Source organism: Epinephelus lanceolatus, chromosome 5 (assembly GCF_041903045.1).
Source record: "Epinephelus lanceolatus isolate andai-2023 chromosome 5, ASM4190304v1, whole genome shotgun sequence".
Classification (NCBI taxonomy): Eukaryota; Metazoa; Chordata; class Actinopteri; order Perciformes; family Serranidae; genus Epinephelus; species Epinephelus lanceolatus.
In genome coordinates this window covers 10514704-10537538 of record NC_135738.1, presented here as the reverse complement: position 1 = coordinate 10537538, position 22835 = coordinate 10514704, and the positions used below count along the sequence as shown (strand labels likewise).

Below are 22835 nucleotides of genomic sequence, written 5' to 3'. Positions count from 1 at the left end.
CTGCTTGTTGCCTCTCCTTAGCAGTGGTTTCCTAGCAGCTATTTGACCATGAAGGCCTGATTCGCGCAGTTTCCTCTTAACAGTTGTTCTAGAGATGGGTCTGCTGCTAGAACTCTGTGTGGCATTCATCTGGTCTCTGATCTGAGCTGCCGTTAACTTGCGATTTCTGAGGCCGGTGGCTCGGATGAACTTATCCTCAGAAGCAGAGGTGACTCTTGGTCTTCCTTTCCTGGGTCGGTCCTCATGTGTGCCAGTTTCGTTGTAGCGCTTGATGGTTTTTGCGACTCCACTTGGGGACACATTTAAAGTTTTTGCAATTTTCCGGACTGACTGACCTTCATTTCTTAAAGTAATGATAGCCACTCATTTTTCTTTAGTTAGCTGATTGGTTCTTGCCATAATATGAATTTTAACAGTTGTCCAATAGGGCTGTCGGCTGTGTATTAACCTGACTTCTGCACAACACAACTGATGGTCCCAACCCCATTGATAAAGCAAGAAATTCCACTAATTAACCCTGATAAGGCACACCTGTGAAGTGGAAACCATTTCAGGTGACTACCTCTTGAAGCTCATCGAGAGAATGCCAAGAGTGTGCAAAGCAGTAATCAGAGCAAAGGGTGGCTATTTTGAAGAAACTAGAATATAAAACATGTTTTCAGTTATTTCACCTTTTTTTGTTAAGTACATAACTCCACATGTGTTCATTCATAGTTTTGATGCCTTCAGTGAGAATCTACAATGTAAACAGTCATGAAAATAAAGAAAACGCATTGAATGAGAAGGTGTGTCCAAACTTTTGGCCTGTACTGTATGCCAGCACTTCAAATGTCAGGTTAGCTCATGGTCCTCACCTCAGATACCACCTCATGGGACATGAGTCTCTGGATGGCAGCCAGACACAGCTGGGTGATCTTTGGCTCTTTGGTGCCACAGCCCATCAGAAAAGGCTGCACGACCTCTGAGCTGTTCTCCTTCAGAGCTGCGGGAAAAGGACAGAGATAAAGAGAAATGTCAATGTATGTTTTTTGGAAACCTGTACAGGTGCTTCAAATTCAAGGGAGAAATGAAAAGTACAAACATGCCTTCATTAAATTTTAATTAATGATTTATAATGCCTTAAAATTAATCAAAATCCAATATAAAATATCACTGCATTAATCACAGCTTGGTGTTTTAGGCATCCAAATTAAATCTTGATGGTTTAATATGAAATACTGGTACTGCAGACGAAGGGATGGAAACAACTATCTCACCAAGGCACAGATTTAATGGTCAAAACTACAGAATAAAATAACAGAAAGGGACACTGTGTAAGGAGGAAGCTCCACTGTGCTGAATTATTAATGCAAGGTTGTGTTTAAAACACGTTTTTAAATATGTTAATTCAGTTTCTTTCAACCATCAAAGTTTGAAGATATATGTGTACTTTGTTCTTGTGGAATTTCAAATTGTCACTCACAGCAACGTGTAAAAATTTAATGAATGAAAATATGGCCTTGATACATTTGTGTTGTCTAATCACAACAGGAAGTTCACAGTTTGCATCCAACTGTATCATTTTCACCTTCACTGCATTTACTTTCCTTCATCATTTACACTTGCACAACAGGTTTCATCATTCAGTCTTTTTGTAACACCTCATTACGCTGCTGTGACAACCAACAAATCCATTCTGGAAACAAATATAAATGATCCGGTCTGCAGTGAGTTGCCGTGCAGTTTACAGTTCACACAGGGGCGGCCAGAGTCGGACAGTCACCAGTGGAACTCGGAAAATGTTGAGTATGTGTCAACTCTGCAACTGTCACTAAAAGCTGGACTGTGTTTGTGAAGACAGCACGGAAACAATTCCCTATTGAAGTATTCGAGAGACCAGACGCTTTTGAAAGTGCTTTGTAGTGAATTCAGAACATGCAGGTGTCTAGTCAGCTAAACAGAATCAATCTTGGCAATTTACATACAAAGCTGAGGGATGAGCACTGCTCTTATTTATCTTACAGTGCGCTGGGTGGGAAACAATTATGACATATTTTTGGAGGAATCAAAGGTCATGTGCTGACAGGACCCTGCACATGACTTGCCACAGACCAAATTAATAAAAGATAAATTTAAAAACACTAGTGGATGACATTCTTCTGGATGTCTTGTATGCAAAACCCAAACGTAAAAAAACATGCCATGTGAAAATAAAAACATTAACGCTATTGTTTGCTTGTATTCTTAACTAATATGGGACAGTACCATTGAATCAACATTTACACTGTAAAAAAAGTCACTTTCAATATAAATCCTGCATGCTGCATGACAATATATAAACATGTGTACATGCAAATACTGGACATAATTATCCAGTCCATACATACTTGTTTCTTATCATAGCATTTGTTTGTTTGCACTATAATATTTATATAAAGAGCTTTCACATGCTTACATAACTATTACATAGTGTACATAATAATGTACATAACAGTCCTGTTTTACCATTATTTGTCCAGTTTCACTCTCCTTGTTCTTTGCTGTTATGTCTTTTATGTGTGATTGCATTGAGAGCAATGCAAAAAACCCACAGTCGAATTCCTTGTACATGTACACCATAGACTGTATATAAAGATTGATGACATGACAGCTCCCAAAAGTGAAGCCAAAACAGCTTGATTGCTCCCCAGTGGCTGGCTGCAGTACAGGTCATAGACCCTGTCCCCTCCATGTTAGTGGATGGAACATGGGCCAAATGCCAAACTAAAAACTCAAAGTACTCATCAAATAGATTTTTCCCAAAGACCGTTTCTGTCATTTTAGGTAGTTCTTATCACGCTGAGGATGTATGTTCAAGTGTTCGTTTTTCTGACGAATTTCAGCCCTGTGTGCATATTGGTGTGCTTACAACCAATGGCGCTGCTTGCAATTGGTCGGACAACTCTATCAGCTGGAACCAAGCGGCAACCTCCAGGGATGACAAGTGAAGCCAATGCGGAAGTGCCAAAAACAGTTTGTTGAATGGCCACTTGAGGCAGGCTCCAAAAGCGAGTCAATCCCCATAGACCTCCATGTTAAAATGCTCAACTTTACAGCAGAAATAAACATGTTTACAGCCTGGTTCAAAAAACGGTTTTGGTCTCTCTGGCTAATTTCCCCCCTCATGACAACAGTATGGGGGGTGAATTTTTTTATAACTCATCTGTTTAAATTTTATTAAGGCTTAAAGTTGCACATAATTAAGGGTGTGGTCACTTTGAGTGACAGGTGGCGCCATCACAGGTGGCTAACTAGCCGCTGGCTGTCTGCTAGGCGTAATCTCAGCTAATTCGCAAGTCACTGAACCTGACCTCTCAGCAGTGTTTGTGCCTTTTGGATATTTTGTTTCGTGAGGGAGCTGGCACCAAGCGGGAGCATGAGCGGGAGAAGCCAACACCACAGGGCTATCCAAAGTAGCGTAGCTTGTTAGCCTAGCTTGTTAGCCTTAGCTGCTCTTTGCCCATTTTTGATTGGCCGGGAGTTGGGCGGAGTCTAGTCTCGCTCACCAGACCTTTCTCAAGAAAAGAAAGGTCTGGCTGGGCTGACTCTCACTTTAAGATTGGAGAAAAAAACGCCCCAGCTGCTTGTATTTCTTTCAACCAATCACAATCGTTCTGGATGGTGCCACAGCAACGGTGCGCTTGCAAAAATATTGCCGGGGGGAAACAAGTTTTGGTGTAACACGCCCACAAAAATATCGCCTACAGGACGCGAACCATGGCAGAAAAATGGCTACAACCCCACAAGATCAAACACCGCAAAAGTTAGTAAAGAGCGTGTTGAAAACAGTTGAAAACTGCTACACAACCGGAGGTGGTAGGGCGGGACTTCAGCGGGTGGCTCGTTCCGCCCAATGAGAGGCTGATCTATGCAGCGAACTTCCGCCCACTCAGACTAGGCGGAGTCAGACACTGCCAAGATGCCAACGGCCAGAGCCGCCTACTTTGAGCTTCAAACGCTCCTAAGAAACCAGTGGGTGACCTCACGGTGACTACGTCCATATTTTTATACAGTCTATGGCTGGAACTGGATAAGGTGGAAATGGCTACTGCAGGATATTTTGGCTTCATTTTTATACAGTGGAAGTAAGTGGAGACATGTTGTCCAATAGGGATCGATTCAATGATCAGTCATCCAGTATCATCAATGCAAAGTGAAAACACCAATGTATATCATCAGCTTTAGCATACGCTCTTATTTTGAAGGCCTGCGTCATCGTCAAACAGCAGCAGGCAGATGGCAAGCAGCCGAGAGAAAGGCGATGATGATAACGTCATTTACTCCGGCATAAATCAGCTGTGTGGAAATATTTTGGATTTCGAAAAAATACAGGTCAACAGACAGAGCTCATAGCGTATGTAAACAATGATGTTACGAGATAAAACACGACGTAACGTTACCTGCCTGGCCGTGCATCTCACTCCGTTAACTTTATCATTAGCTTCTCTGTTTCAACAATGTCAGTCTGACAAAACATGCGCGCAGACTAAAACTCAACCGTGCTGTTCTGTCGGGAGATGCAGCGACATAAACCAACGGTGAGTAAGAAAAATAACAACATTAAATGTAATCTGTTAAACTATGAGAAGAGACAAAAAAGTCTGCTTGCCGCTAGTCTAATTTATGCAATGTAAACATGCATGAGCTGATAATGTGTGACTAGCAACAAACAACTGTTGAGCCTTGACACTTCTTACTGAGCTGAATGTGATACTTTTGTTAAACAATGCTGTTGTTAATCTGTGTTTTATGGCTGTTGGGAGACGTTTTGTCTTCAGGGCTTTAAGATAGAAGTTTCATGAGGAAGATGATGGTTTGGGTTAAAATGAAAATATTTATTCCAGAGAGGGCTTTCTGGCAGAAATACTTTCAAGAATAATCTTAATAACGTGATCAAATTCAATCTGAAGTCATACAATAAGCTGTGGGAAATCATCATTTCAAATCAGAGTGAAGCGCACGCTCTGACAAAGTGGTAATTAGATATCTCAGTTGTGGTTAACCACCACCACCACCACCATTCTCACTTTCTCACCTGCCAGTATGTCTGTATTCCTGGCTGCAATGGTCTTAATCTTCACAATGCCAGACTCTGCGGCCTAGGAGGAAAAAAAGAGAGAGTTGACATTTAGGTTAACGTTTGATGCAATGTGTATCAAAAGGTGCTGATGGTGCAGCACCGCTGTGCTGCCCGTGGTAGACACAACCTCTTGTAATGATGGCCACGGGGGAGAAACAGAAAAGGCCTGGCTGCAGAGAGACAGAAGGAGGGCTGGTAAATCTGCTAAAAAACAGGCTTCAACTTGAGAGGGATGTGCCAGTAGACAGTGATTTCCCTAGCGAGGTGTCTGGCAGGGGTGAAATGGTGAGGGGGAAGGAGAAATGTCAAGAGATAGAAAGGGCAGGAGGAAGGGTTGACATGGAGGCTGACTAAATGTGAGTCAGTCTGAGATACTGAGCCATTTACCAATCAAAGCAGGTGCTGTTCTTATCTTTCTACAACAACTGCAAGCTACCACAAGCCTGTCAAGACCTCCTCTCCTTCTCTCCAACCTCTGCTGCTCCTGTCCCCAGCATTCTTCCCCATCAATCCACCATCTCACCCTTTCTACCTATTCTCAGTTTTACTCCTTCTTTACCAAATCGCTCTCTCTTATAACTCATTTTTTGTCATAATCATAGCAAAGCACCACCTTTCATACCGCAAATCACCTGTCTCAAAGATGCAACGTGCAAATTTGTACCTTGAGACAACAAGTGCACTGCTATTCTGCAGACTGACAGCCCGTAATAACATTATTTATCTCCTTTATCATTCATCTCAATGAGCATTTTTCCTCTGGCAGCCTGATGCTGAGGTAACCAGCATCTGCAGAGTCTGAGCAATGTGCACATGGTATACAAAGGGAGTCCATCCTGCAACACACTGTGCTGTTCTGTTTTTAATTTCACGCAATTTATTATGCTTGATGGTATGACGTCTCTGCAAAAAAAGAAAATTGTAGCATTTAATCAATTTATCATTTCAACCCATGGAGAAAAATTGCATATTATGACTTTTAATCACAACATCTGGCAGAGCACCGACGTCAGCAGTAGCAGCAACATTCTCAGCTGAACATACAGCCACCGGGCCAACATTACCTTGATGCATTTTTCATACAGCTCTGACTTGATCTGACTCCATCCTGAGCATGCATGGGTTACAAACGACTGGAGTCTCATCATTCTACAATCTCTGCAGCCACAGAAATACAGTATGAAAACAAGACATCTTATCTAAGTGACCACTTGGTGATCTTTTCATGTCTTCAAGGGTTGAAGGGTAAGTTTGGTATTTTTCAACGTGCACCCTATTATCCCATATTTTTGTGTCTAAGTGACTAATGGGCAAAACAATTTTTAGTGTGTATAGAGGCAGAATATTTTCACATCTATCTCAGTAAAGTAGGGTTTTTTCAAACCAAACCAGAGCTGGTGATTGTTGGAACAGTGGCAAGTTGAACAAAGACGTTTTTGGTGAGTTTCATTTTGTTTCTGTTGACTTTAAATGAAGCGTGTTTTAGGGTGATTAAATTACTGTTTCATTTTTATTATTTGGAGTCTGGTGGTATTGACGATAGGGATTTTGGGGTTGTTTCTCCTTAAGCAAAAAGGATCTTACTCATTAACAAAAAGGTCCATCTCTATAGGGACACTTTCCATAAGCTGTCAAACATATCAGCGGCAAAAACAAGCACTTTTAAGCCCCTTTTCCACCAAACACTTTCAGTATGGTACCTTTGGAACCAACAGTAACCCTTCAGACTGTACCTAGGCCCTAGCATTTCCACCACAAACAGTACTCTTAAATGTGGGCGGGGTTGTTGTCACTCACTGCTCCATCAAGTATCAGCTGTATTTTTATCAGTCTATCAGTTTATCAGTCCGCACCACATTTATCATCCACAGCACGAGGCTGCATTCCGACATTTTCTGAACAAAATAAAACCGGCTGCAGTGAGAGTCTCTCTCCATGGGATATTTAAAAATAGCGGGGTTTGTGCATTTAGTCCTTCTCAGGCAAGCTCAGGGGTTTAGTGTTGCCAAAACTCACAGGAATGACTTTCTCCAAGTGAGGATTAGAATACATGCATGTAAAGTAACGGTTAAACTTGTCACAGTGAAATTTAAGGTGTGATGAGGGATTCACATCATCAACCCATGTATTGAGTAGGGCTGTCCCGAATACCATTTTTTAACATTCGGACCTTCGTCAGAATTTATAACGAATATTCGAATATTCGTTCATGGGGGGTTCAAACTTGTTGAAACTTTAAACAATAATTTATTGTACAAAATGGGGGAAACAAAAGTTGACAAAAACGGTTCCATAATTCATATTAAATTCAAAAGATAACAAAAAAACAGCTACAAGTTAGAGGGAATAGTGATAAAGTGGTAAAACTTGGCATTGATCCACAGCCTCAGACGGATGCGCTCAAGCGTGCCGTGCGCACAAGCTCAGTTGGTAGGCGATACTATATTTTCACATTTTTAACAACGCACTTTAAAAGTTTTGATTTTTATTGATAACCTACATTTACCAACAACAAAAAAACTACATTTAGCACCAAAAAAATATGTTAAAAAAAAAAAAAGTAAATAAAAAAAATGAATATCGAATACCAAATTTTCATAACGAATACCTACCCATAGAAACGAATATTCGAATATCTGAATATTTGGGTGCAGCCCTAGTATTGAGTAACATTACAAGTAAACACTCCACCGTAAAAGTCGCCGGCACTCAGCCCAGTGGAAAAAAAAATGTTTTTCTCACGACTCCAGCTGCTGTGAGAGGCAGCAAAACAACATTTCATTTTATAGTTACAGCTTACGGATATATGTAAAACTCTCCACGGTATGAACAGTGGTTACATGAGCCTCAAAACCAGCCACAACTCAGCCCTGAGCAGAGTGACCGTCCTCTACTGACCAATCAACAGACTGCAGTGTTCACAGCTCCACCTTTGAGTACCAGATCTGTGTGCTAGGTACCCCAACAGAGGGGGGACCAAAAATGGGGACGGTACGAAATGGTTCCATTGGTACCATCCACAACTTTTCACAGTGAAAAACCACCAAACTGAACTGTACTGTACTGTTCAGTGGAAACAGGGCTTTAGTGGACATGAATTTCACAGTGCAAAAATGGACATGGTTATATTGCAGCCTGTTTTGCTGCTGCCATCGTCAATCTCGCTCAATACTGCACCAATTTTTTAAAAAAACTGTTGTTTCCATTAGTCACACAAAAACATGGGAAAATAGGGTCCAGGTTGAAAAATGCTGAACTCACCCTTTAACACTGTAAAAATATTATAATAGCAAAATATTCTACAGACACAGTCTCTGTGTCTACAATAATGATAAGCAAGTCATACTGTGGTTAGACACACTGATGGGAACAAATAACGCACCTGCCCTTTACATCAGAGTGTCTGTAACACAACATGTGGCTGACGACATGATTTTATCAATTTAACATGTCATTTGAACAGCCACAAGGTCGAGCCACTGTGAAAGGCAACAACAATTCATAACCTGCTCAACAGTTGGTTACCAAGCAACCACTGGTTAGTGGGTTGGGCCACTTATACAAACTGAGCTGGCCTATTACCATACAGCTCCTTAAAAAGTTAATCTTCAAAAAAATGCTAGTCTCCCTCGTCTCCTTTGTTCCTCAAACAGAGCCGGAGGTCTTTACAGGGCAGTGAGGAGAACGCAGAGCTTTTTTAGGCCCAAATAATTACAACCACACACTGTGGCTACTCCTGATATTCTCAGAGGCTGAGAGTATAATATACTGCAGCTACAAGGGATAACTGAACAGACAAGTGCCACAGCAGCATATTTTGGGATAGTGGTGAGGCCTTAAAAAAATAAGCAGCTCATGATATTTCCAGCTTTATAATAAAAGCTCAGGCAATGTTTTCTCTGGCTGTGTACTGGTCATTTAAAATTAGACCTGGGTTACAACTGTGGTCTGTTTCAGGCTGCAGCAATCGTCTACTACAAAATTAATAGTCAACAATTTTGATATTTGATTCATTTTATTGAATTAAATTAGTAATTCTTTTTAATTACAGACATTTAGTGAGGAAAAATGCTGAAATGTTAACTTGCTGTTTATTTTGCAGCATCTAAAAATATAAGAATTAGCTGCTTTTGTCAATTTTATATCATTGTAAATTAAATCATTATTATTTTAAGACATCGCTTACAGCTATAGGAACCTATGATGGACATATTTCACCATTTTCTTAGACTAAACAATTATCAATCAATCATGAAAGACAGAATCACTGATAATGAAAATAACTAAGTTGAAGCCCAAAAAGCATTTTCCTTCAGAAGCAGCTGGCTTTCAGATGTATTCACACACGTGAACCTGTGTTTCAACGCCTATACACCACAACATAACCTAGCATACTGTGGCACAGTCATCAATCTAGTCAACTGAAATGAGTCACTGAGATATTCTGCAGCCTGTGGCCCAAGGGCAGTGAGAAAGAGGAGCATGTTTTCTCCAATCGCCAAGTTATAAGTAGGATTTTAGTCCCCTTCAAATACAAGAGCTTTCTTTGTTCTTACCAAAAGGCCCGACTTTGCCAAAGTGGGCATGTATGTTCAAAAATGAGACCACTCTGACAAGACAGGAGGAAGTACTGAAGGTATTATACCAGATTTTTGGCCCCAAAGGATGTTGGTGCATGTTAATAGTAGCTGTTATGGTTTACATTTAACAAGAGGCTGCTGCTGATTAGTTACAAAAGTGCACCTTGAAAAATAATCTTGAATAATCTCATCTGTCCACTGCACAACTCCTCAAAAAGATGTTTCCTTCCTCTATTGTAGAATCAGTGAGTCAGCCAGATAGAACCAGAGAACCAATGAATGCCTCTAATTAGAAGCAGATTGTGTGGGTTTCCTTTGTGCAGCCTCGAGTGGACCCATCTGGGAACCAGTGACAATAAATCCCTGCATGTGAAAAAGGGTAACGTTTTTTTGTGCACAAAACCTTGTCAATCTCCGCAATCTTTTCGGCCCACTAGATGCTTGGTGGAGTCCAAGGCTGTCTTAACAAACAGTGAAATCTCTCTTTCTGCATGTTAACATATTTTTCCACCCACTTCCTCGAAGAAAGTGCTGTTAAAGCTTTCTCTGGTAGACTTCGCTTCCCTCTGAGAACTGTCAGCATTATGAGGTCACCAACATGTGGAGGGAAATACCAATAGCTTGATGATGTCATTGTAACAAGAAGCAGAAATTCCAGCCCTATCCATGGGTTATGCTATGGAGGATTTCCTCTATCAGTCTTTCTGAAAAATTAAAACCTGTTCATGGAGCTTGTGTCTATATGCTGAGGTAGATGGTGTCTACAGTATAACTGTGCTGGATAGTAAAATTCAGTAATACAGATTTAATTTGTTAGCATAACAGCCCCATAACCAATAACTTTCTGCCACTGGCAAGTTGTCAAGGCCTCATGGTGGCTGCAGATGCTTTTATCTACCTTAAAATCCAAAAGCATCTTTAAGGTGGCTTGCAGGAGGTTTACTAGGACTGGGTATCAAACCTTAACTTTCTCAGAATCACCCAAAACGTGTCTGTAGCATAAACTGTATAAGATAATGGACATGGGTACTGTAAAGTCACCCATATGTTTGTGGACTTCTGTTTTGAAGCTTTCAGATCAGCATTTTCAGCCCTTGCATTGATCTTTTTAAGCCAAAAGTGAGCATATGTGGACTAGAGGTTGGAGCTGTGGAGGAGCGAGGGGTGGATCTGACTCACAGTCTGTAGTGAGACCTCACTGACAGCCTGTCACTTACGCAGCCTCGCCCTTAGATATGTGTTAAGTTCAGCCTTTTACTGTTGAGTTATATAAAAATAGCCTGACTGTTAACATGTTTATTTCTGCTATTAAGTTCAACATGGGGTCTATGGGGATTGACTCGCTTTTGGAGCCAGCCTCAAGTGGCCATTCAAAGAACTGCAGTTTTTGACACTGCTGCACTAGCTTTATTTTTCAGCCCTGGAGGTTGCTGATCGCTCTGTAGTAGTGCTGCACAATTAATCTAATCGCAATCGCAATTGCGATGTCAGGCTGTGCGATTACGTAACTGCATAAAAGGCTGCGATTTGCGATTTAATGTAGGCTAAATAAATGTTAACGTGTGTGCCTGTGAACGAGACTGTCTTTCCTGTAGTGTGTGGAGTTTGTTGACATCACGCCCACAAGCTATCCTGGTGCGTGCAGCCAGCGTGCAGCAGTGACCAACACAGACACTGAAGAAGAGCATGAGCTCGACCATTAACAGGCCGAGTTGGTGGCGAAAAAAACGTCTGTTACATGGCGATACTTTGGATTCAGGTACGGTGACGCTGAACAGAAAGACGTGCTGTTTAAGTGTACAAGTTAAAGTCGCCACGTCCCGCGGCAACACGACCAATCTATATCAGCACTCGAGACGGGACGTGGGGACTTCAACTTTTAAACTTTAACACAGCACGTCTTTCTGTCCAACGTCGCCGTACCTGAAAGATGTGCTGTGTAAAAGTTTATAAGTTAAAGTCGCCACGTCCCGCGACAACACGACCAGTCTATGACAACACTTGAGACAGCACAGCACAGGGAAAAGTAGGAAGAGTGCATGCGAGAGAAAGCCAAGCCGCGTAACGTCAAAGACAATGAGACAACTGAAAGCCGCCAGAGCCTCATAAAACAACATCCAAGCACAGTTAAGCAAACATTTTTAAGTGTCACAGGGAAATCATGGACTCCATAACAAATGAAAAATTTTTGGTTTCGGCCCACTTGACATGCTGCTGTGTTGTGCTATGACGCTGGAATTTGTCATTTACGTGACAACGCCTGAACGCAACATATGCTCGCTCCGCTGTGTGTACAGTGCCGTGCTGCGCTGCTGTGTGAGCAGCATGTTTGACTGTGCTCAGTCCGTTGATGGTCATTGACTCACTGTCTGTCCATAACAAAAACTATGTCAGGTCAGTGCCCCCCTAATATAATGTAGGAGAAACACTGAATCAAGCAAAAAGACTCATGATACCATTTATTTATTACATTTTATTGTAATTATATTGTAATTGCAATCGCAAATCGCGATATTGTCCACCATAATCGCAATCGCACATTTTTACCAAATCGTGCAGCACTACTCTGTAGCAGGATGTCAAAAGTAGAAAGTTGGCGTTACATGCTTGGTCAGCTTCTTGAGATTTAATCTGACATTTCTTGACCTAGATAACTTTGTGTTTTTAGACTATTTTAAGGCTGTCGATTGATCCATCAAGTATTTTCACGATTGGTCATTCGGTTTATAAAAAGGTCAGAAAATGGTGTTTCCCAAAGCCCACAATAGCATCTTTAAATATCTTGTTTTTTCTGCAACCCAAAGATATTCAGTTTACTAGAATAGAGGAGTAAAGAAAACAGGAAAAAAAATTCACATTTAAGAAACTCGATTAATCTATTGTCAAGTTAGTCAGTAAATTCAATAGTTGACCAACGAATGGATAAATTGTTGCAGTTCTTGACTATTTTAGGGCTGCTTGTGATAAGACAAAAATAAATTATACCTATCCAATTTTGAGACGTCTGGCATAATTTATTAAAATGGTGAAAGGGGATTTGTTTATATTTATAAAACCAACTGAAAAAGCACTGTTTTTGGTATTTGATACCAAAATCTGGTACAGATCACCGCGAAAATCACACCATAATCATTTTAATATGTTTATCAATAAAAGTGACAACAATGACGTCGAAATTATCCTTCCCTCTAATGCTGCAAATCATACAGCAATCGCAATGTCAGTCAAAATAATCGCAATTAGATATAATTCTAAAAATTGTTCAGCCCTACAGTGCAGCACAGTGGATATTTAACAGTAAATCTAATCATGTAATGATGTACAGTATATTAAGTATGCTAATATCTTAGAATTGTATAGATGCAAACATTTAAGAAAATGTACTGTGACTGCAGAGGGACCGATACAGCATTGTACAATCCTGGACAAAAATTATTTTAAAATCTCAATATTGAGTAGAAACAGGGCATTAAACACTGCTTTCTGCTGCACAAACGATGTCAGAACCAGACCGTATCAGTAAGTGCTCAGTACTCTCAGTTCTTCTCCGGGGCCTTTTTTGTGAGGAGATCCTCAAAGCGGAACTGACCCACGTCTGAGTGCCAGCTCATTTCTTTGAAAAGCAACATTAGTGAAGCTCATCACAGATCGACTTCCTCAGAAACATGCTGTGAGTCTATAAACTCAGCAGTTTTCTGGAACTGACTTGGCATATTATGAAAAGGGGCTTATTCAGTCAGAGTTTCAGTGTAATAGTGTCAGTTCACCAAATCCTCACTCCATGTTGCTCTCGGCTTCATCTCTGTACAGCCTACATGACCTGTCTGACAAATGAGTTGTGCTAAGCGAGCCACACAAAGGTTGCCCATAATGCTTTCATTAATTCTGCAGGTTTTCCCAAGACAAGCAGTCACTTTTCACTGTGAGCCACATGCAGCTGACAGCACCTGACTGATCCACTGAGAGAGCTGAGGGCTGACTGCTTGATGGTTTCTTTTTACACCTGGGCAAAAGCAATCATAACACAAACAGCAAAGTCTTGGTGGTTTCACTGACTGCTGCTCAGTGAAACAGAGCTTCTGAGTGTGATGCTATGATGCAGGGAAATCAATGGGACTCTTCTTGGCTCCTATTAACCCTGGAAAACCACTGGCTGTGGCACAATGGCTCTGTGGGAGATGGATTGGGAAATGGGGGAGGAACTGGAATGTACATGGGCCAGGGCCTCGGTCTTTTTGTAGTAAGGATGCAACACTTATTACATGACAGTAATTCACTTAAAATGTCTGAGCAGCAAATGCAGAGCTCTGTTGAAAAAAATGAAATTCTTGAAAAGTAATCACAGTCCAAGAACGGACAGAGCGAGGACTACATTTGTGTGCTCCAACAGGCACGCTAACAATTTGAATTCACAACCACAGCCACCGCTACACAGCTAGTTTGTGGCACAATAACATCTCTGCAAATATAACCACGACGGCTCAAATTGGAAAAGGTTGTTCCAATCACAACACTATCAAGCCGAGCGTGAGTGAGCTCAGGTTGTGGGCAGCATCAAAGTGGCTCCCCTGCACTGCTGCGATCCCCGAGGGAAAGATGTTGATAAGAACCAAGAAACATGGGTGGTGACAAATCAATATTAAAGAAGATGCTTCACAAAGCCCCTAGGCAAGGGCCAGCGAGCAGCCAGAGATGTGAGACCAGATGTGTGCTGTGTGCAATGACTGAGACATATGAACTGAAAGCACTTGCTGGACTGTTTTGCTCTCTCTACTGTAATGTTGTCTTTAACCAAGGTGAGACCTGAGGGAAAACAAACTAAGCCAACATATCCTGATATGTATTGCCCCGCTGGGCCGGCTGACGAAGATTTCCTTGGCCTCAAAAGCCCCATAGGTACAGTACAGCATTTCATCTAATGACCTCTGTGAGCACTGTTGCATATGCAAGCAAACAGTGAGCTTGCTAAAACCTGGGAATTAAAGGGTGTTAAGGTAAAGAGGATCTGACTGAGATGGTGTCACTTAAATCACATAACACTGGCAAACACTAGCTGCTCTCTGTGTGCATTTCAGTGACCGGTAAATAATAGAATAGCTTCTATATGTTCACACAGTCAAACCATGATGGACAGTGAAAGGAGGTTGTGTTTTCCAGCCTCAAATTTCTGTGTTTACCTTTTATCCATTAAATTAAGGTTCAAAAGAAAATGCAGCACAGATGTAAAGGAACTCTGACCCTGCCCTCTGGACTACTGGACATATTATAAAGATGGCTGTGTTGTCACAATGGAGTCATAAAACTGGTCTGACTGTTCTCCATCTGAATCTAACAATACACATGCACTGTATAAGGCTCTGACGCTGCACCTCCTTGTACTACTCTGTTCCTAAACTAAGCCATGATGTCAGCAGCACTGCTACACAACGACGCCAGTCAGCAGCCAGCCGCAAACAGTAAGTCCTTCCAAGGAATATGAAAAACAAAACACTTATATGAAACGGTCCCTGACTGTGTCAACACTGGCGAGCTTGTTTGTGAAACCAACTTGCAGTGTGACATCCTAGACGGGCCAAACAGGGATCTTCCATGACACTTATCAAAAACAAAACACATGGCTGAAAAATAGCTCACCTAGGTATTGTTCACTCAATAATGCTCCATTGCTCTGGTATCAAAGTCAAAGTGGGTGGTTATCAGAAATCACAGAAAGCATGTCCTCACTAGTGGTATTTAAATAGCCGAGCTAAGTGTTTTGAGTTTAGTAGTGGAGTCACTGAGATATACATCCCAGGTTTCTCACATATAACAGGGCTGAAAGGACATTCTAAAGCGCTCAAAGCTTTGGAAAATGGGAGCAGCATATCTGGAGGCAATGTCACAGTTATTTAGGGTAATTCAAAGATTTTATGGTGCACAAATGAGGAAATGTGTGTGTGTAGCTTAGATAGATTGACATTTTAGCAAAAGATCATATATGGGGGACATAAAGTAAAACTTTAATTAAAAGCCCAGGCTATTATCTGCTTAAATTTATCTGGGGCAGGCCTTTAATTCCTTCAATACAACACTGTTGTTCAGCAAAGATGGGAAATACAAATTATGTCAACAAGTATGAGTATCACTTGTATAAAAACTGGGCTTCAGATAAGGTATCAGATATGAATCATTAATTAGATCTAGCTCAAAGGTAGCAAACAACCTGGTTATATATTCGAAGAACTTCTGTAACAAAAATTATGCTTGGCAACCAGACCAGGCTTCTAATTGAGACAGTGTCAAAATGTGCAGCCACATTGGGCATGTAAAAGGAACTAAGCATTTAAATGGGACGAAGCTTTTAACAGAAGTTTTACGGTTTTCTCCATGTTTCCATGGCTGGACAATAATGTGACAGGCCTTTACAGCACCACATTAAGTGGGGATTAAAACTACTAGGTGAACTATAACTTTAAAAAGGCAGACACTCAACATTATGCACTATGGGCATGCTTCACATTAGCCATATTGACCACATATGTGACACAGGCCATTTTAAACACCTGTATAATCCTTTAATTGAACGCCTGGTTTGCAGGAAGGCCCAACAGTTGACACAACTTTTAATTTACCCGTACAGTACGAGGAAACTCACTGTCCACGTCCCACAGCAGAGTAAAGGCCCAGTACGGTGGGGGAACGGGCTCAAAAAGGCAAATATGTACAGTGAAATGTAAATTATTGAGAATATAGCATCATATCCACACATGAGACATGCTGCTGAACACCAGGGTAACGACTGAGTGAAGCTAACTAGCCGGCTAACCTCTTTGACAGGAGGGAATTTCTTCTTGCACTCCATGGACAGGGACCGCAGGTCCGTCTGCATGTTCTCCAGCAATTTCTTCACCGCTTCGGGACTGCTGGTCGACATCTTTGACGGCGTCTTCGACAGATATCTCACGAAACTTCACACGATAAGGAATGCGGGAGCGCAGTCGCCCCCCACCCATCCACAGCGGGGATATAATCCGTCGCTACTTTATTCGGCTGCCTTGGGAAAGAAAATAAAAACGCCGCGGTCCATTGACACAGTATCCCACTTCTGTGCTTCGAGCGCCCCTGCGCAGGAGAGCAGCGATGACACCGGCATATGTTCTTCTTCTTCACAGCCCGTGGACACTAGCTCCGTGAAACAGCATCGTTCCCCTGTATAGCTGTCTCCTAACGCTGCTCAGTTATCGAAGATATTCGTCAAATTGAGCAGTCTGCCATCAGCGGCCGTCAGCTCCACTTTCCTTCCCACAATGCTTCGCTGGACAGTGACACGTCACTTGGACTTCCGTAAACAGTGACCGACTCAGGGTATTGACTACAGCGACCCCTGCTGGGCGAGCCTGATACAGCCCGACAGCGACAGGCCACGTCTGCAGTACATGTCGACATACACCGCCCAAAGGCTGGGGAAGAAGCTGCAGCAGGACTTTTACACACAGCTGCTTTTTAAACTGTATTAATTATCCAGTGGTGGGATGTAGTATTTATATTCACAAGGACAGGCAACGGTCAGCTTTATAGTTTTCTGTCCCAACCACACTCCACTCTGTTTTGCTCTTTAATAAATTTGCACATTGCGAATTTGCACTTCTTTTTCACCCACTCTACCTCACCGCATTCTTAAAACTAAAACTGAAAATTTGAACATTTCTTTAATGTATACACAGATCCTTGATTTATTCATCTGATGTAGCAATTTTATTTTATCTTTTTTTTATCTATTATTATCTTTAATTTTTACATTCTATTTGTTCTCTTTAATCTTATTGTATTTAATGTCCTTTGATTTAGTCTTGTGCTGCTGTGATACTTGAATTTTCCCCCCTAGGGGATCAATAAAGTATATCTTATCTTATTTTACTGTTTATTACATTATACTTTTTATTTTCTTTGTATTGTATAGATATTAGTGTGATATGTGTATTACTGTCTTTTTACTGCTCCCCTGCAAAGCCTTTATCCCCCAGTTTGGGATCAGCAAAGTACATCTATCTGTCAGTGTATGTATGTATGTATTCTATCTGTATCCCAAAACACATAAATTATTTATAAAATAGAAGGATTTTTTTAAGGTTAAACGGCCCAACAATATATAAAGTAGCCTGGTTAAAATTTAACTTAAGCAGCTACAACACTGAAATGCTGCTTACATGTTTATGCATCAGTATATTAAACCATTTGTCCACTTATCTCTCACGGGGGCAGCAGGCCAAGCAAAGCACCCCAGACGTCCCTCTCCCCAAAATCACTTTCCAGCTCCTCCTGGGGGACCCCAACGTGTTCCCAGGCCAGATGAGATAAATAATCCCTCTAGCGTGTTCTGTCTGCCTCAGGGCCTCCTACCAGTGGGACATGCCTGGAAAACCTAACGGGAGGCACAGGAGGATCCTGATCAGATGCATGAACCACCTCAACTGACCCCTTTTGACACAAAGGAGCAGCAGCTCTCATTTCGGGCACTTGTATCCACAATCTCATTATTTCAGTCATTACCCAGAGCTCATGACCATAGGTGAGGAATGGGACGTAGATGGACCAGTGAATCAAAAGCTTCCCCTTTCTGCTCAGCTCCTTCTTCACCACAACAGTCCAGTACAGCGGCAATCCATCTCACGCTCCATTCTACCCTCACTTGTGAACAAGACCCTGAAATACTTGAACTCCCTCACTTGAGGCAGTAACTCTCTCCCAATGCACCAGTTTCCAGCAGAGAACCATGGCCATAGATATGGAGGTGCTGACTCTCATCCTGACCACTTCACACTCAGCTGCAAACCGCCCCAGTGCACGCTAGAGATCACAGAGTGATGACGCCAACAGAACCACATCATCTGCAAAAGTAGAGATCCAGTTCTGAGGTTCCCAAACCAGACCCCTTCCACCACCCTGCTGCGCCTCGAGATCCTATCCATGGATATCTCAAAGAGGATCAGTAACAAGGGACAACCCTGGCCAAGTATGTGGACGCAGCTCTAACTTTGGTCATACAGGGACTGGATGGCTCGTCTCAATGACCCAGTACCCCATAATCCAGCAGTGCCCCTCACAAGACTCCCAGAGAAACACAGTCATAAGCCTTCTCCAAGTCCGTATTAATTCAGTAATAATAGATGTAATAATATAACACTGACAGTGGCCATTCTTCTGCATCATGACTACTCTTACTTTTGATAGCTTAAGTATAGTTGTTGATGGCGGTACGTCTGTGCTTTTTATGAAATAAAACTGTGAATACAGGACTCTTACTTGTCATGTTGTTTTTATACACTGTGTTCTAGCTCCTTTTACTTAGGTAAATTATCTATTAATTATACAACTGATATTCAAAACTTACCATGTACCCTTACAGGTATTTGTTTTAAGTGAAATCATTAGGTAGAAGGCTTGCTGTAAGCATTGAGATGCATTAAACCAAGGTAGGAGCAACAGTCAGCATGGATATTGTTTGTGAGTCTGAAAAAAACGATATGTGCAGATATAAACAGGAGCATCCATTCCCTGAGGCTGCACAGTGACAACCAGAAGGAGCCCACATACTACCTGCCTATGCACAGAGGCAGGTCTCCATTGTGCCATAACAGTAAACAGACTGTACCAACTTTCTGGTTCTTTTTTTGTCCTGGCTCTGAATTCTGTTCTTTCTTTTTCACCCAACATTTATCAAAAGAAAATGTGTTAATCATTCCGTTTTCTTTGTAATCTTAAAACAGCCATGAAACAAGTCAGTCTTTCAACAGTATTCAACTCGTAGGAGCTGCTCATCTCACAAGAAACCCTCCGCCCATTGCTTTCTGTTCTTTTTAGGCTGCTGGAGTTTTGTGTTGTCTTGCTGAAACAGCTCTTATCCTGAGGGAGCTGCAGAACAAACTTCCACACCTCCTTAAATCCTTTTGAATTGTGATGAAAGGGAAAACAACAAACAAAAGAAAGAGCAGCAACAAGAGAGTGGCAGTGCTTTTGTAGGTGAAGTAGAGTTTCTTTCAGATTAGTTGGCTGAATGAAGTACAATGACGCAAAATTTCTGATTAGAACATGGTTGATCTGTGGGTTCTGAATCCTAGCGTTACCTTTAAATCAAATTACGCACACATTCATGAACTTTACTTTTCTGATTGTAGCACTTTAGAATTATGAACCTGAAACAGTTTGACACGTTAAATCATCAATTCTCAGATGCTCAGATGCTCAGAGCTGCACTGCAACCAAAACCTCTCAACTCTGGTCATAACACTTCACGTAATGTCAAATTGAGATGTTAACTTTCTTGTGCACCACACTCTGACTCTTGTCAAAACATTCAAAGAGAATACATCAAGCATGTCTGGAGATTTCACTTTGAGATGTGAGGAAATGACAGCATAAAGCTGATTTGTGTAAGTCACTCTATTCCCCCAGCGTCACCGACTATAAATAACCTCTCCTCTTGTACAAGACATTCAGATTTTTTTGTATGTGTTTGTTGGTAAACAGTTGTTTTTCTTTATTCCAGAATCCTGCTGATGTGAAATGACATCAAAACCAGCCTGCTGATATGAAAGTGTAAGGGACAGGGAAGTGGATTACCCATAAAAGTACAGCCTGTGGATTTTTATATAAAAAGAACTTTATGCATTCCACAGATGGGAAATGACATGAACTTGAAGCTGAAATTAAAGTGACAGATGTCTTTAAACGTCCAGTGTGTAGCATTCAAGTGGATATATTGGCCAAAAAAAATGAATTTAATATAGTAAGTATGTTACCTGCAAATAAGAAACTGGTTCTCTTCTTCAGAGATTACAGTGTTGCACCATCATGTTTCTACAGTAGCCCAGAATGGACAAACCAAATACTTGCTCTAGATAGGGCCATTTGTGTTTTCACACTGGCCAGTGTAGTTTGAAGCTTATCTGCACGAGAGTGACAGAAAAGCTATGATTTATTTTAACATGACACTGCTTCATCCAGTGTTTTTACAGGTTTAAGTCACCTGGCCTGTTTGCTTTGGAGCTCCTGGTAAAAACCTCCTGAACATTGAACACTGAAGGAAATCTAACCAGGAGAAGTCTCAGCAGGTTGCAATTCACAATCCTCACCACTTCATGTTACTACACACTGTTTCTTTAAGTTTATTTATAACTGGTGTGATGGACTTTTTAAAGATTATATCTATATGATTCACACATTGTGTTGACTTCTGTGAAACAGCATGAGAAATCTATTAAAGTTGCACAGTAGGTGACATTTTGCGAGTTAGATTATTTATTTGTTAATTTAATAGGGACATTGCACAGCTACTTAGCTAAACCTACATCATCTGTAGTCCCTGGGCAGGAAACAGAGAATAATTTCTCTGCTAAAAGACACTATTATATAAAAAACACAACTACAAAATAGAACATGACACAACTGCATCAGCAATAACAATAGCAAGACAACACAACATCAAATCATTGCAACAAAAACAACAGCAATATGAGTACAACTACAAGATATAACAAGATTTCATAATTTAAGATCAAGTGTTTGAGTTCATGTGTGATGGGTACATGATTGGGTCGATTTTTACGAAAGTTTATTGCATTCACTTGACAAATAAAAAAAGCCCTGTCTTTCTGAGTAATTTTTTTTGTTTTTCGGAGTAATATGCAATCAAAAACATAGCTTTATCATTATCATACCCTGTGTGTAACTAATTACGTGCCTTACCCTTATTGATCCCGTAACTGAAATTGTCTAGGAGCAGGAGCACAGATGCAAAATACATCCATGAGCAGGAGTCACCACGGATGCAGGGGTCACTTGCAGGTGCCAGGTGGGAGCTTCTTGCGAGATTTTTAAGTATCTTGTCTCCTCGTTCAGGAAAAAAAATTATCACAAAAAACAGAAAAAAATTACCACGAAAAACAGGGAAAAAAATACTCAGAAAAACAGAAAATATTACTCAGAAAAACAGGGAAAAAAATACTCAGAAAAACAGAAAATATTACTCAGAAAAACAGAAAAAAAATACACCAAAAAACAGAAAAATTAATAAATTACTCAGAAAAACAGAAAACATTACTAAGAAAAACAGGGCTTTTTTTATTTGTCAAGTGAATGCAATACGCTTCCATAGATTTTAGCCATGATTTCATCTTAAATTTAAAACCAACAAAGCTGTTGCTGTCTTATCTCACTTAGGACTGATTTCCACTACAGTTTGTAGCTCTATCAGAGAAGACTGATCGACCAAACTCAGTAGATCTGTGCTGTTTGGCACAGTTGCAAAACTCTCTCAACACTCTGTTGGTCGTCCTAGATGTCCTCTCATTGTCTGAGCGCAGGGGTATGAACTCTTTTAAAGGAGGAGCAGCCAGATCATTAATCACTTTGTACACTAGACTAGCATCAGCAAGACACACAATGCTGTCAAAGGTCAGTAGATAATGCTTTTGAATGAAGAAATACAATAAATTATATAATATGCGACTAATGAACAGCAAACCACTGTTTTTACTTCCAGTCTTGACATATGGGCCTTACACATTGTGTATACTACATTGAATTCTCTGTATTACAATGTGTTACATGTTCTGTATTCTTTACCATAATCACTGCCAATATGTTATAGTGGAATTATGGAATGTCCACTAAACTAACTCAACACGTACCACATCTTCAAGTCGAGTATGAGGTGTTAATCAATTACATCTCAACTGTCCTTAATATTAAAATATATTCATTTTACTTTGTCGTACATGTTGCAGTTTAGTAATGTGTTCCTTTAAATGCAAAATGATGTAATGCAAAACATTTTTGAAGACAGCACATTATCTTGTGTACACCATAACATCATAAATTATCTGATAGCAAAATAGATTTTATTCTAAATGAGGATTACATTACTGAAATTTATAATATTTCTTTGTTGATCATCAAAATTGACCCAAAAACTAATTTAATATCATTCATGCATTGAATAATGAACACGGTGGTTTTTGGTGGTGCAGTGGTTAGCAATGTTGCCTCACAGCAAGAGAGTTACTGGTTCGAACCCCAGGGTGGGGGAGCCCTTCTGTGTGGAGTTTGCATGTTCTCCCCATGTCAGCGTGGGTTTTCTCCAGGTACTCCGGCTTCCTCCCACAGTCCAAAGACATGCA

The 22835-nt window shown here is 40.9% G+C and overlaps 1 protein-coding gene across 2 annotated transcripts in view; it reads right to left on the bottom strand.

Annotated features, from left to right (window-relative positions):
• mon2 (MON2 homolog, regulator of endosome-to-Golgi trafficking) overlaps window positions 1–16969 on the bottom strand; it is a 62802-nt gene extending 45833 nt beyond the window's left edge. For both annotated transcript variants that reach the window (XM_078167688.1, XM_078167689.1), the window contains exons 1-3: window positions 16484–16969; window positions 5054–5117; window positions 855–982 (exon numbers count right to left, since the gene is read on the bottom strand). In XM_078167688.1, coding sequence (XP_078023814.1) covers window positions 855–982; window positions 5054–5117; window positions 16484–16591 — 300 coding nt within the window. In that variant the 5' untranslated portion in view covers window positions 16592–16969. The remainder of the gene's footprint in view (window positions 1–854; window positions 983–5053; window positions 5118–16483) is intronic.
• Window positions 16970–22835: the final 5866 nt, after the last annotated feature.